At 46.3% G+C, this 15,654-nt stretch overlaps 1 protein-coding gene across 1 annotated transcript; it reads right to left on the minus strand.

The window, feature by feature from the left end:
* Nucleotides 1-9,806: 9,806 nt before the first annotated feature.
* On the minus strand, nucleotides 9,807-12,429 carry LOC128589361 (uncharacterized; the record flags this gene model as incomplete). Its single annotated transcript, XM_053596253.1, is given in 2 exon segments — nucleotides 9,807-12,338; nucleotides 12,340-12,429. Coding segments are annotated over 2 exon segments (2,622 nt in total), but the record flags the coding sequence as incomplete, so codon positions are not given.
* Between the last annotated feature and the right edge of the window lie 3,225 nt (nucleotides 12,430-15,654).

The following is a 15,654-nucleotide window of genomic DNA, read 5'->3' on the forward strand; positions in this document are numbered from 1 at the left end:
GAGGAGGGGACAGAGATGTGTAACACACAGTCTCTAAGGGATAATGTCACAGCAGAACATTTTCCTTCCAAAACCAAAAAGAATAATAATTAATAAGCTTCTGATAACAGTCGGTCACATTATCAATTTACCTTTTGGAAGAAGATCAAACTGAGTTAACTATATGAGAACTAGAGCCAAAGGGCACAGCTTCAAGATTCATCTGTGAGAACAAAACTTTTAATTACAAGTTTTGGTTTCTTCTCATGAGATGTGCAGGATTCCAAGCCTTATCAACACGTGGGAAAATCCAGTGGATTTTTTTTTTTAAATAACCTCATGCTTTTGCTAACAGGAAACAGAAAAAGACAGATTTTTCTTTTTTAAAAATTTGGCACTGGGTCTGCCATGAATTAGAACGACACCACCGATGCATTTCACATGGGCTACTAAACAGCTTCAGATACGAATTACTGTCAGTGCTTTTTTTCCCCTCTGTTGTCCTGAACAGGAGCTTGTATTTCTTGCTGATTAAAGGAAAAGTCACTATGTTTACCAACCTTCCTGATCCAGCCGGTCCCCCCAGAAACTGCGGTTGAGACCACCCACTTTCAGGATGTTTAAGGCGGTGCTAGAGTCTGATTGAGCTGAGGCGCTAAAGCAAGGTCCTAGGCTAGGACAGAGGCAATCTTGACTTCACAGGAAGTACTTTGCAGGTATCTTCTTGCTGGGTCTTACTGGGCAAGGAGCCTGGGGCCCCTGACTACTGACTGTTTAGATCAATCCACTCCCACGGGTGGAGGAGGAGACTGTTTTTAGTTTCCTAGCTTCTTTCTAGAACAAAATATATTTAGGCATTTTCATTGTTTTTTTTTTTTTTTTTTTTTAAAGAATGCCCAACATCCTTCCCTTCATTAACTCACTTTCTTCTAGGACAATTGCTATTCAATCAACGATAATCAACATTTTCTGATGAAGAACTAGTTTTGATTTTGCCAAGTTCTGGAATTGTAGAATATTCAACTTGAATCATTGATTTGAATTCTTTTATTTTACTGGTACAGCCACCAGGTCTGGAGAGCTGTGAGGACCTAAGTAGTAATGCTACTGCTCATTTATTTACCAATTTGTTCATGCATGAAATAATTTTTTTCTACATCTAGTATGTGCTGGGCATCGTGCTAACACAATGGGTAAACCATTGTGAACAAGAGAAAGGACTTCCTCTTCTTTTTCTTTTTATTGTTGGGGAATCATTGAGGGTACAATGAGCCAGCTTATACTGCTTGCATTTGCTGGGTGAAGTCTCTCTGTTAATAGTGTCCTAACCCCAAGAGGTGTGTCACATATCATGGCCCCACACCCCCCTCCCTCCTTCCCTCTCTCACCAACCACTCCTCCTTCCCCCTACCATGTTCTGGCATCAATTATCTTCATATCAGAATTGAGTACATTGGATTCTTGCTTCTCCATTCTTGTGATATTTTACTAAGAAGAATGTATTTTATTTATTTATTTATTTTTTAGAGACAGAGTTTCACGTTGTTGCCCTCAGTAGAGTGCTATGGCATCACAGCTCACAGCAACCTCCAGCTCTTGGGCTTAGGCAATTCTCTTATCTCAGCCTCCCAAGTAGCTGGGACTACAGGTGCCCATCACAATGCCTGGCTATTTTTTGTTGCAGTTTGGCCACAGCCAGGTTGGAACCCGTCACCCTTGGTATATGGGGCCGGCACCCTACTCACTGAGCCACAGGCGCTGCCCAAGAAGAATGTATTTCAACTCTATCCAAATTAATACAAAAGATGTATAGTCACCATCCTTTTTAGTGGCTGTATAGTATTCCATGGTATACATATATCTCAGCTTGTTAATCCATTATTGGGTTGGTGGCATTTAGGTTGTTTCCACAATTTGGCAATTGTAAATTGAGCTGCAATAAACAGTCTAGTGTAAATGTCCTTAGGATAAAATGATTTTTTTTTCCTTCTGGGTAGATGCCCAATAATGGGAATGCAGAGTCAAATGTGAGGTCTAGTTTGAGTTCCTTGAGGATTCTTCATACTTCTTTCCAAAAGGGTGGATAACCACATGTAAAAGACTGAAACTGGACCTGTACCTTTCTCCACCCACCAAAATTGATTCAAGATGGATAAAAGATCTAAATCTAAGGCATGGATCAATAAAAATCTTTGAAGGAAGTGTAGGGAAAACTCTTGAAGATAATGGCCTGGGGAAAGACTTTATGAAGAAGACTCCAGTGGCATTGCAACAACAAAAATAAACAAATGGGAGTTAATTAAACTGAATACCTTCTGTACAGCTAAGGAGACAACAACCAAAACAAATAGAAAACCACTGGAATGGGAAAAGATATTTGCATATTATCAATCAGACAAAAGCTTGATAACTAGAATCTACAGAGAACTCAAACAACAACAACAAAAAGCCAACAATCCCTTATATCAATGGGCATGTGAGATGAATAGAACTTTCTCTAAAGAAGATAGAGGAATGGCCAACAAGCATATGAATAATTGCTCATCGTCTCTAATTATCAGAGACATGCAAATCAAAACCACCCAGAGGTATCACCTAACCCCAGTGACAATGGCCCACATCACAAAGACTCAAAGCTGCAGATGCTGGCGTGGTTGTGGAGAGAAGGGAAAACTTTTATACTGCTAGTGGGACTGCAAACTAGGACTTCCTCTTTTTTTTTTTTTTTTGTAGAGACAGAGTCTCACTGTACCGCCCTCAGGTACAGTGCTTACGTTTGCTGGCTGAAGTCTCTCTGTTAATAGTGTCCTACCCCCAAGAGGTGTGTCACATATCATGGCCCCACACGGCTCACAGCAACCTCTAACTCTTGGGCTTACGCGATTCTCTTGCCTCAGCCTCCTGAGCAGCTGGGACTACAGGCACCCGCCACAACACCCAGATATTTTTTTGTTGCAGTTTGGCCGGGGCTGGGTTTGAACCCGCCACCCTCGGCATATGGGGCTGGCTCCCTACTCACTGAGCCACAGGTGCCGCCCGGACTTCCTCTTCTTAAGGACCTTACATTCTAGTCTGGAAAAATGATGATAAAAAAAGAAATATTACAAATGATGATATATTTCATGATGAAACAGATCTGCTGCTCTTGGAGAGAGAGGACAGGTGAAGGGCAGGGAAGTTCACCTGGGAAGGTCTTTGGGAAATGATGTTTTAGGTGCTGGAAGTTGGAGGTGTGGTGAAGGGGAATTGCTAATAGAGGGAAGACAGCAAATTATGGTAAAGAAATGAAGACAACCACAGCCCTAGATTCTCTGGTGGGAATCCTCTTTGGATTTCCAGTGGGTGTCCTTGGGTCTTGAATGACCAATGAGCTTTTATCAGATTTTGTTAGTTATCATGATATTCTTACATATCATTTTAAACCACTTTCTTTTTCCCCCCGTCTATCATGGTGGGTATAATATAGAGACTATACCAAGTGAGACTTTATGAAAAATACATGCTGCACTATATCCTGGAGGAGAGAGAGAGCTTATGGCACCAACAGGCTCATTGAGTTGTAATGGTAGAGATGAATTACTTACTCCTGAGTATGAGATACATGCAAGGATTAACTTGACATAGCTCAACTTCTGATGGCCTCTCCCTAGCTGGGAATGCACTTGCCTTCCACCCGGCTCCGTGTCTCCCGAGTGGCACTTAGGACAGTCGAGTTTTTTTGCACACATCTGTCCTAAGGCTGTTTTGTAAGGTCCTTGAGGGTAGGGATGGGTTGAATTCATCATGCACCAACAAAACCAACGCCCACCATGTTGCCTTGCCGTAATGACTGCTCAGTGAATATTTATTGAATGGTTGATAGAGAAGTGCTTAAAATAATCTTTAGGGAGATGAGCTGATTTGATTGGAACCTTAAGGTAGTTAGTTCCATCTTTTTCTTTCATGGCTTTTGCACAGTGCTTGGTATAGGGAGCCCATAATTATGACTATTACTACCCGATAACCTTATAGGATCCTCACTTAACTCCTTTGACAAAGCCGTTGGCTCAGTGACAAGAGTATCACTGAGCATGTAGAACCAAACACTGGTCTGTTTAACAGAACTTGCAGCAGAGTGCTCGTTGCATCATTCTGATGAGATGTGAAGTAATGTCTGAGCATTCAGTTCCCAGAGTAGGGCCAGCTCAGTCTCTGTTCCCAGATGAGACAGCAACATAAACCCTGCATCCTGTCTCCTGACCCTTGCTCCAGAGGCTCTAGGCCAGTCCCGCAAGAGGTGACTTGGCAGGCAGGCCCAGGAGGGTCTCAGAAGTACAGGTCAACACTGTGTCTGCCGTGGAAAGTTTAGGGGAAGGACCATCGCCACTCAGTGAAATGCTTTCCTCTAATCCTCTGCTCCCATCCTGCTTGAAAGCAAAGGGCAAGACTGCACAAGGAAATTAGAAACAGCATTGTTCTGGGGTCATCTACTCAAATGGAAACAAATTCCAAGTCTAATTGCTGTTCACAGCAAAGCAGAGACCTTCCTCTGAAAGGGCTGTGGTAGCCAATGTAAGAGAAGTTGGGATGGGATCTAGCATATGTCCCTGAGCAGTGGGTACTCAGGTGGCCCTCTCCTACTACCTGACTGGTTTGCATCACACTCCACTCATCTTAGGAAAGTTCTTTCTCACTGGCAGGGGAAGGGCTCAAGCACTGCAGCTTCTGAGCTGGGAGATAAGAACAAAGATAATATGAAGGATCAATATCACCATTTGTTGATTGGCGCTCTGCCCCAAATAAACACTCAGCCAACACCCAGGGAAACTGGGCCACAGTTAGCTGGACATTTGGGCCAGAAGTACTAAGAGGTGTTTATTATTTATTTATTTATTTTTTTTTTTGTAGAGACAGAGTTTCACTTTACCGCCCTCGGTAGAGTGCCGTGGTGTCACACGGCTCACAGCAACCTCCAGCTCTTGGGCTTATGTGATTCTCTTGCCTCAGCCTCCCGAGTAGCTGGGACTACAGGCGCCCGCCACAACGCCTGGCTATTTTATTTTTTGTTGCAGTTTGGCCGGGGCTGGGTTTGAACCCGCCACCCTCGGCATATGGGGCTGGCGCCCTACTCACTGAGCCACAGGTGCTGCCCGGTGTTTATTATTTAATAGTGGATTTTTTTTTTTTTTTGAGACAGAATTTCACTTTGTCACCCTCAGTGAGTGCCATGGTGTCATGGCTCACAGCAGCCTCAAACTCTTGGGCTCAAGTGATTCTCTTGGCTCAGCCTTCTGAGTAGCTGTGACTATAGGTGCCCACCACAATGCCCAGCTATTTTTGGAGATGGGGTCTTGCTCTTGCTCATGCTGGTCTCCAACTCCTGAGCTCAGGCGATCCACCTGCCTCGGCCTCCTGAAGTGCTGGGATTATAGGCATGAGCCACTGTGCCTGGCTGTGATAGTGGATTCTTGATAAGCAGGGCATGGTGGTGTGTGCCTGTAGGCCCAGCGCTTTGGGAGGTGGAAGTGAGAGGATCTCTTGAGACAGGGGTTCAAATGAAGTCTGGGTAACGTAGTGAGCTCCTGTCTCCAAAAGGAAAAAAAAAATTAGTGGATTCCTGCACTCATGAGGGAGACTTCAGGAATGACAAGCTTCTCTCCTAATTTGGTTTTCCTGAAGACACTTTGGATTTAATACCCTGTAATTACTGTCAGATGAGGAGAAAGAAGGAGTCATTGTATTTCTTACTACTTTCTTTTTCCTGTATCCTTACTTAAAACACAAACTGAAAAGCAGCAGAAAAAGAAAAAAACAAACAAACAAAACAAATCCAGGTATGGGGCCCAGTACAGTTAGCAGTGAGGCAGAGCCTCTACAAGTGAAAAAGGACAACTAGCTTATTGCGTTTGGGGTTGGAATCACCAAGAGACCAATTAACACCTTATTTTGGGGATTAACCATTCTGGGATTTGCAGATAGTTTCTTAAACAGGACTGTTTGGAGTCTGCACTGTAGGAGTAACTGAAGTGTTGATAAAAGGGGTTCCAGAACAAATAAAAATTTCCACAGTAAATGCTGGACAGGTGCTGGGGCTTCAATCCTTGGGTTAACAGGTTGGTACTACCTTAAATGCTGGAGGAATACAAACTTCACAAAAGACAGCTATTAAAGGAAAATCAATCTTTCTTTCTTTTGAAAGACTTGGGGCAGGACCCCCCACTCTGCCCTGAGCGATGACGACCCCAATCAACCGCAAGAGACGGCGCTTGATGCAAACAGCAAGAGGATTTTATTCTAGCATGCTGGGGCTTGACTCGCAACTCTTTTAGGAGCCGAGGAGTCAAGCCCTGAACAGCAGGTTTTATAAGCTTATAAAGCCAAAAACCACAAAGTAGGAAGGGGTAGCAGACATAGCAGGGCTTTAGGGAGGGGTAGCAGACATAGGGGCTTTTCCAGATAAGAACAACTCTGGTTCATTACTCATCTGTCTTAAGACAAGATCAGCAGTTAAACATTTGCTTAGCTTTTTTCTTTCAGAACCAGTTACCGGTTATCTGCTTCAGCTCGGGGCTATTTCCTAGGACAGTTACAAAAGGTCACATTCTTATGGTAGGGGGCGAGGGGTGCTGCTACATATCTGGTCCCACCCCCCCCTTTTTGGATTTGGTAGTACTTTCCTTCATTCCACCATTTGTTTTTTGGGAAGTTCTAATCATGGAACTTCTGGCTCTATGTATTCATTCTCATGGCTATCGTCCTGGTGGAGAGACTGGTAATTCTGTCTGAGCATTAACACTTGTACAGCACTTACTCTCTCCCGGACGAAGGTGACTATATGGTTGAAAATGCAGGGCCTAAAGGTAAGAATTAGAAGCAGTATGATCTGTTGGCCTGGCTTCTCGTTCTCCCGTCCCGGGGACAGATATAGAACTCCGTTTGTCGCATCCGGCGCTGGGCGGGCAAGTTGCCACAGCCAGGGGCGTCTGCAATGTACTGGCCTTGGGATGTGGAGCCTTGGGTAAGCGAGCGCTTTGCCAAATGATGATCAAGGCTCGATGGAACCTCCTGAAAGGTCTCATCGGAGATATCCCAATTATCTAGCCGTGCTATTAAGGCGCAAATATCTGGGGTGAGGGACGGCCACCAGGTCCAAGGAGGGTCTTTTTTTGTAGTACTCCATACTACATCACCAGTCTGAGAGAGAACCTGCCAGGTTAACCTTGGGGGGCATGGGGATTGGGACTGGAGCTACTTATCACCGGGAGTTGTATCAGCAGGAGCAGGGCTACTGCGGCAGATGCGGAGCTTGAGGGGGTTGTCCGTCTTTTCCACTTTCCACCCGGAGTCTGGCGGCGGTGCTGGTTTGACATGAGACGCGTGGATCCAGGCTGCGATGCCATCAACTTTTACTGTGGTTGGGGTTGTGAGCAGTACTAGGTATGGTCCTTTCCACCGTGGTTCAAGGTTGGCTGTCCGGTGGCGCCGGATGTACACCGAATCTCCAACCTGGAACTGGTGAGGTATTTGCAGATCTCCGGGCTTGTAGGCTTCGATCAGCCGGCTCCACACTTCCTTTTGCACGGTTTCAAGGGCTTTTAATCTGGTGTATAGAGATTGAGAGGAGTAAGATTCTGGGGAAGGGAAGTGCTGCATGGCAACGAGCGGGTGAGCTCCATATAGGATTTCAAAGGGGGTCAGCTTGAGAGTGCTAGGGGTGTTGCGCACACGGAACAGGGCAAAGGGAAGGAGGACTGTCCAGTCAGTAATGCCAGTCTCTAAGGATAATTTAGTCATGGCCTCTTTTAGGGTTCTATTCATCCTCTCTACCTGCCCTGAGCTCTGGGGCCGATGAGCACAATGTAATTTCCACTCAAGCCCCAGGATTTTGGCCAAACCCTGACTAACCTGGGCAACGAAAGCGGGACCGTTGTCGGATCTGATTACTTTGGGTAGCCCAAATCTTGGAAAAATCTCTTCTAATATTATTTTGGCCACAACTTGAGCAGTCTCCCTCTTTGTAGGAAAAGCTTCGACCCATCCTGAGAAAGTGTCTATGAACACTAGCAAGTACTTGTATCCGTACTTAGCCAGCTTAATCTCAGTAAAATCTGTTTCCCAGTAGCTTCCAGGGCGATCCCCTCGGAGTCGTTTTCCCTGAGGTAGTGTGCTAGGCTGGGTGTTTACTAATTGGCAAGGTCTGCACTCTTTTACAGCTGCATCAACGAGCTTACTTAATTCTATAATATAGTATGGAGAGGACTGAACAATGGTTTTCAGATGCTTGGGGCCCAGATGGGTTAATTTATGAAGTTGCCTGAGAAAGGTGATTGCCTGCTCCTCAGGGAGGATGTTTTTCCCTTCCGGGGTTTCTCGGATCCCCTCTGGGGATTCTAGGTGGAGGCCTAATCTGTCCATCCTCTCGAGATCCCCCTCCGAATATTTAAAGTTTTTGATAAGGGGGGGGGGTGCTATTTCTTTAAGGCTAGGCCTTAAAGTGTTTTCATATAGCGGTAGGATGTTGAGCCCTTGAGCCACTAGCTTAGCTTCTCGGTCGGCTCTTTGGTTTCCCTCGGCAACTCTGGACCCCCCCTTTCTGATGTCCAGGGCAGTGGATTATGGCCACTCTCTTAGGGAGGTGAACAGCCTCCAGTAGACTTAGGATTTTTTCCCTGTGTTTAATTTCTTTTCCTGCTGAAGTTAACAGTCCTTGCTGTCTGTAAATGGCCCCATGGACATGGGCCGTAGCAAAAGCATACCTGCTATCGGTGTATATGTTAACTTTTTTCCTTCTGCCAAACGTAAGGCCTGGGGCAAGGCGATCAGCTCGGTCTTCTGGGCCGACGTCCCTTCAGGCAGACTACTTGCCCAGATGGTCTGCTTATCGTCCACCACCGCCGCCCCGGCCACCCTTTTACCTTCTATTATGGAGCTGCTCCCATCAGTGAACCAGGTCAATTGGGCATCCGGCAGGGGCTGATCACAGAGGTCCCTCCGAGTTCCAGTCTCCTCAGCCAGTACTTCTTGGCATGTGTGTAATACATCCTCCCGGACAGAGGTATCAGGTAGTAGGGTAGCCGGCTTGAGGATGACAGGAGGGCCAAACTGGACTCTGTCTCCATTTAATAGGAGACTCTGGTAGTGTGTCATGCGGGCATTGGACAGCCACCGATCAGGGGGCTCTCTGATGATGCTTTCTAAGGCATGGGGGGCAATGACTGTCAACTTCTGCCCCATAGTCAATTTGTCTGCATCTTTTACCAGTACCGCCACAGACCTCAGATAGGCTGGCCAACCACCAGCGACGGGGTCTAATTTCTTGGAGAGGCATGCCACTGGTCTTTTCCATGGCCCTAAAGGCTGCGTCAGCACCCCTCGGGCCACTCCTCTCTTCTCATCTACGTATAGGACAAAGGGCTTTGTTACATCTGGTAGAGCCAGGGCCGGGGCTGATAATAATGCCTTTTTAATGTTGTCAAAGGCCCGCTGTTGGCTGGCATCCCACTCGAAGGGAGTGCTTTCCTTGGGCAAAGGGTAGAGGGGGGCTGCCGGAGTAGCAAACTCCGGTATCCATAAGCGGCAGAACCCGCAGTCCCTAAGAATTCTCGCACCTGGCGAGGCGAGTGGGGAACTGGAATCTGAGTCACAGTATGCTTCCTGGCTTCCGTTAACCATCTCTGCCCTCCTCTTAGGGTGTAACCCAGGTACGTTACCTCTTTCTGGCAGATCTGGGCTTTCTTGGCGGAGGCTTGATATCCTAAGCGGGCTAGCTCTTCCAGGAACAGTTCTGTGCCCCGATGGCACTCTTCCTTTGTCGTTCCAGCTAGTAGTAAGTCATCTACATATTTTAGGAGCGTTACCTGAGGGTGGCTGGCGCGAAAGTGAGCTAGGTCTTGGTGGAGGGCTTCATCAAAGATGGTTGGGGAGTTCTTAAACCCCTGTGGAAGTCGGGTCCATGTCAATTGCCCCGTCATTCCAGAGTCTGGGTCTCTCCATTCAAATGCGAAGATGTTCTGGCTAGAGGAGTGTAGTCGGAGGCAGAAGAAGGCATCCTTGAAATCCAGGATGGTGTACCAGATATGGTCCGGAGGGAGAGAGCTTAACAGATTATAAGGGTTAGGCACGGTGGGGTGGATGTCTTGTGCCTGCTTGCTTACTTCTCTCAAGTCCTGCACAGGGCGATAGTCTCCTGTGCTGGGTTTCTTGACGGGTAATAAGGGGGTGTTCCATGGTGACTGGCACTTTACTAGTATGCCCAGCTGTAGGAGACGCTGAATGTGAGGCCTAATCCCTTCCCGAGCTTCCCTAGTCATAGGATACTGGCGCACTGCCACAGGAGTGGAAGTAGCTTTGAGTTCTATGACTATAGGCGGCCTTTCTGCGGCCAGTCCCATTCCGGCAGTTTCGGCCCATGCCCCGGGATATTTTTCTAGCCAGTCATGTATGAGACTAGTCCCTTTCTCCCATTGCTTTTCAAAGAGTTTATGTTCATCCTCCAAACGCATGGTCAGGGCTGTTACTCTCTTATTCTGGGTTACCTCTGGGCCATCAGGAGTGAAAGTGATCTGGGCTTCCATTTTGGTGAGTAAATCTCTCCCAAGGAGGGGCGCAGGGCACTCAGGGATAATTAAGAATTAGTGGGTTACCTGTCCCACTCCCAGATCTACTGATCTTCGGGTAGTCCATGAGTACTGCTGATGCCCTGTGGCCCCTACAACCCAGGATTTTTTCTTGGAGATGGGTCCTGATGGTTCGAGTAGGACTGAGTGTTGAGCTCCGGTGTCTACTAGGAACTCAACTGGCTTCCCCTCCACCTTAAGTATTACCCTAGGCTCGGGGAGGGGTTCCGAGCCCCGTCCCCGCTAATCTTCTTCTTCCTCTAAGGCCAGTACTTTCTTGGAGAGTTCTTTCTTCTTTTTTTTAGGACATTCCCTGGCCCAGTGCCCCTTCTCCTTACAGTAGGCACATTGATCCTTATCTAATGGGACGCGGTTGCCCAGGCTACCTGACTTCTTAGTTCTACCTTGGGTCTGTTCCTGGCTCTTCTCCCCTACTACTGCAGCCAAAATCCGTGTTAAGTTTTTCTCCTGTCTTCGGTCTCTCTTATTTTCCCTTTTCTCTCTCTCTTTCTCCTTTCTCTGCTCTTTTTCTTCCTCAGTTTCTCTTTTATGGTATACTTTCTCAGCTTCCTTAACTAAATCCTGCAAGGTATAGTCCTGCAATCCTTCAATCCTCTGCAGCTTTCTTTTAATGTCTACAGCTGACTGCCCTATGAAAGTCATAGCCATGGAAGCCCTCTGTCCTTCAGAGGCAGGGTCAAATGGGGTGTAGCACCTAAAAGCTTCCATTAGGCGCTCAAGAAACACTGAGGGGGGTTCCGTGGCCCCCTGTATTACTTCTCTTACCTTAGCCAAATTAGTGGGGCATCTTGCTGCCCCACGGAGGCCAGCCACTAGAGCCTGGCGATAGACTGTCAGTCGCTCCCTACCTTCTGCCGTGTTGAAGTCCTAGTTAGGTCTGGAGAGGGGAAAGGCAGCCTTGATGATGTTGGGGAGCTGGGTAGGACGCCCATCCGCCCCGAGTACATTCTTCCTAGCTTCTAGTAAAATCCTCTCCCTCTCTTCAGTAGTGAAGAGAGTCTGTATGAGCTGCTGGCAGTCATCCCATGTGGGCTGATGAGAGAACATCAGGGACTCTACCAGCCCAGTCAGGCGTTGGGGGTCTTCTGAAAAAGGGGGGTGATTAGTTTTCCAGTTATACAGGTCTGCGGAAGAAAATGGCCAGTACTGGAGGGGCTGGAGAGGAGGTGGTCCCTCATCTGTTGCCACTGGCAGGGGGCCGTATGCCCTCAGGGGCAGGACAACAGTAGTGTCGGGAGACATTCCTCCCCGGTGGTGACTCGTGGTACCTTGTGTGAGCCCCAGTGAAGGTTCCCCCGGGGGTGCAGAGGGGGCAATCGCCGGATCCGGCGATGCTGGTCCTCCCTGCCCCCTGACAGGAGCCAAGGAGGGAGGGTATGGGGGAGGAGGGGGTGGAGGGTCGAGGAGAAGATGATCAGTCTGTATTTCCAGGTAGATCTTCTTAGGGGGGTCTGAGCTGTTGCCCCCTTTTCTGGAACTGGAAGATTGGACAGCAAGCACCCGAGGATTAGACGGGGGCCTGGATGTGGCAGTCCACGGCTGAACCCAGGGGGGCGGATTCTGCACCAGGTCCTGCCAGACTATGATGTAAGGTTGTTGATCTGGATGGGCTCCCGGTCCTCTCTGAAAAACAATCTCTTTGATAGCAAAAATAAGAGATAAGTCAAAGGTTCCTCCTGAGGGCCAGCCGACGTTAAAAGTAGGCCACTCCGAGGAGCAGAAAGTCTGCCATGGGCCTTTTTTTAACCTCTACTGACATGTCACAACCTCTTCTCTTCACTTCAGTCCAATGATCTAGAGTCAAACTCAGAGGGGTTGTCACAGTCTGTCCCATTGTCAATAGATATGTCAGAAACACAAATAACAGGAATAACAGAAATATTACAGATACAAGGACCTACCTACCACACTTGGTCCCTCACAAGCCTACAATAGAATCAGACGGGTGTGTTTCCCATAATTTTTGATCAAACAACTGGACTCGATCAGCGCTCTTACAGCAGGAGACAACCAGGTGTCCCTGGTTCTCCTCAGTTCCTGGGGCGTCCCCCAGGATTTCAGCCTGTGGTCCTCTGGGCACGTCTACCGACCACTGTCCGGCCACTCTCATGAGGTGCCGAACGGCTGCGAAATCGAAAGTGCGCACACAAAGTCAAACAAGGGACTGAAGACACAGACCAGACAGTTTTCGGGGTACCCCTTTCTTACCTCCAAGGTCGACTCTGCAGGTGAGGGGTGGTCGTCAAATCCAGGACGAGCCCCCAGATGAAAGACTTGGGGCAGGACCCCCCACTCTGCCCTGAGCGATGACGACCCCAATCAACCGCAAGAGAGAGTGCTTGATGCAAACAGCAAGAGGATTTTATTCCAGCATGCTGGGGCTTGACTCGCAACTCTTTTAGGAGCTGAGGAGTCAAGCTCTGAACAGCAGGTTTTACAAGCTTATAAAGGCAAAAACCACAAAGTAGGGAGGGGTAGCAGACATAGCAGGGGCTTTAGGGAGGGGTAGCAGACATAGGGGCTTTTCCAGATAAGAACAACTCTGGTTCATTACTCATCTGTCTTAAGACAAGATCAGCAGTTAAACATTTGCTTAGCTTTTTTCTTTCAGAACCAGTTACCGGTTATCTGCTTCAGCTCGGGGCTATTTCCTAGGACAGTTACAAAAGGTCACATTCTTATGGTAGGGGGCGAGGGGTGCTGCTATATATCTGGTCCCCCCCCCTTTTTTGGATTTGGTAGTACCTTCCTTCTCTCTCTTTCTTTCTTTCTTTCTTTTTTCTTTCTTTCTTTCTTTCTTTCTTTCTTTCTTTCTTTCTTTCTTTCTTTCTTTCTTTCTTTCTTTCTTTCTGTCTTTCTTTCATTAGAAGAACTAGTTAGCAGTGTATTTTGCTTAGAAGGTTGTTTTGTTACATGCCCGTGTTACCTCCATCTATACAGTCCTTGTGGGGGCCTACATCTCCCAGAATTTGTAGCTTTGTGCTGAGTCTAAAAGAGGTTAGCATGGGAATCAAATCTTAGTTGTTGTTCCTGGTTGCAACTTCTTTTTATTTTAAATTGCTTGAGTGATTGCCAAGGGAATTTGCTATTAGAGGAGGTCTGTTGCATTTTCTTTGCTTATCCTTGGTTGCTTCACTTGGTAAGTTTCTTGTTAGAGTATACCTTTTGCAACCAGGAAGACAGAGGTCTGATTTTTTTTTTTTTTTTAGACAGAGTCTCATTCTGTTGCCCAGGATAGAATGCCGAGGCATCAGCTTCCCTCCACAGCAACCTGAAACTTCAGAGCTCAAGTGATCCTCCTGGCTCAGCCTCCCAAGTAGCTGGGACTACAGGTGCCCAACACAACACCCAGCTAATTTTTCTGTCTTTAGTAGAAATGGGGTCTTGCTCTTGTTCAAGCTGTTTTCAAACTCCTGAGCTCAAGGGATCCACCCACTGTGGCCTCCCAGAGTGCTAGTATTACAATGCACGAGCCACCGCATTAGCTCCTGGAGATCTGATTTTGAGGGAGAATTTGGTGTCTCCCTCAGAGAGTGAAACAATTCCCAAGCAGAAACTCCCCTGGTTATTTCTCTGTGCTGTACTTCCCCAACTGCCATCTCCTTGATAAATAAGGGGAGACACTTTGCCAAAGTATGTGCTTGAACTCATAAAGCCAAGGAATATTAGAGCTGTCAGGAATTCACTGAATGTTATTTCATAGATGAGCAAACTGAGGCCCAGGGAGAAAAAATAATTTCTCTCACTCCGTCCCCAGGTTTCAAAGATAGTTACCACCAGAACTAGGACAGAAACCAGGTCTTTTGATTTCTAAATTAGTATTTAACGAGTATTTAACTCATTAATTAGAATTGTCATAGTTCCCACCTGGATTTCTCCCAGAACAAGTGGCTCAATTTGTATGCTTACTGTTAAGATTCCCTCAGGGCAGAAATTTGGGGTCTTCCTAGTCAAAATTATCTGTTAAAAATGCAAATCCCTATCCTCTCCTAACCTTCAGAATGAGAATCTCTCAAAGTCTACCAGGAATCTGCATTTTAATAAGCTTTCCCAGAAGAGTCTGATGCACTTAAGAACCATTTCGTCTGGTCTGAAGTCAAGTTAGTTAATATATTTTGTGAATTCAAAATGTTGACTTAATGTTTTGGAAATAAAGCGCTACCTCATAATAAAAGGTGGTAGGAAAAAAAGTTGTTTTTTTCCATGTATATCTAATAATTGCAACTTAGAGTTGAGGATGTGCTAAGTTTCTCTTTTAAATCCTGTAATTGCCAAAGAAGCAAAAATTTTAAATTTGTATCTGAATTCAATTCAGATGGTATTTGATTCTTTTAGTACTTAAGTTCCTCTTTAGTAAGCAAAGCGGAAATACTAGATCATTTTCTAAGGCCACTGGCAGCCTTTAGTGAACTGTTATCTCCACTATTCAAGTCATGTACAGATTTTTCAAGTCCATCCTTTAGAAGACTCTAGCGCCTAAGTTTTAGTTTTTACTGTCTGAAATTACTTCTAAATGTTAATATTACATATTGATTGATCGATTGTTTGTGAATCTCTAACAAAATGTAGAATTATTCACTATCTCTATCTTACTGAGTCATAGAACTTTGTATGCACTTTCCACCCAATGATCACCACTCTCATCTTTCATAGTATTGCCTTCTAAATTTTTAGATGTATCTTTTTAAAATGCAAGTCAGTTGTTCAGAGTAAATGGAATCTTGTTTTTTTTTTTTTGTGAGACGGAGTCTCAAGCTGTTGCCCTTGGTAGAGTGTGTCACAGCTCACAGCAACCTCAAAGTCTTGGGCTTAAGCAATTCTCTTGCCTCAGCCTCCCAAGTAGCTGGGCCTACAGGCATCAGCCACAACACCAGGGTATTTTGTTGTTGTTGTTGTTGTTGTCATTGCTGTTGACAGGCCTGGGTTTGAACCCACCAGCCCTGGTACATGTGGCCAGCACCCCAACCACTGAGATAGTCTTTTTTATCAGAAAATGATTTATTTTACTCTGTTATGAATGGTAGTTTATCTGGGTATAGAATTCTTGGTTGGTAATTGT

The sequence above is a fragment of the Nycticebus coucang genome, chromosome 1 (genome assembly GCF_027406575.1).
Source record: "Nycticebus coucang isolate mNycCou1 chromosome 1, mNycCou1.pri, whole genome shotgun sequence".
In the NCBI taxonomy this organism is placed as follows: domain Eukaryota; kingdom Metazoa; phylum Chordata; class Mammalia; order Primates; family Lorisidae; genus Nycticebus; species Nycticebus coucang.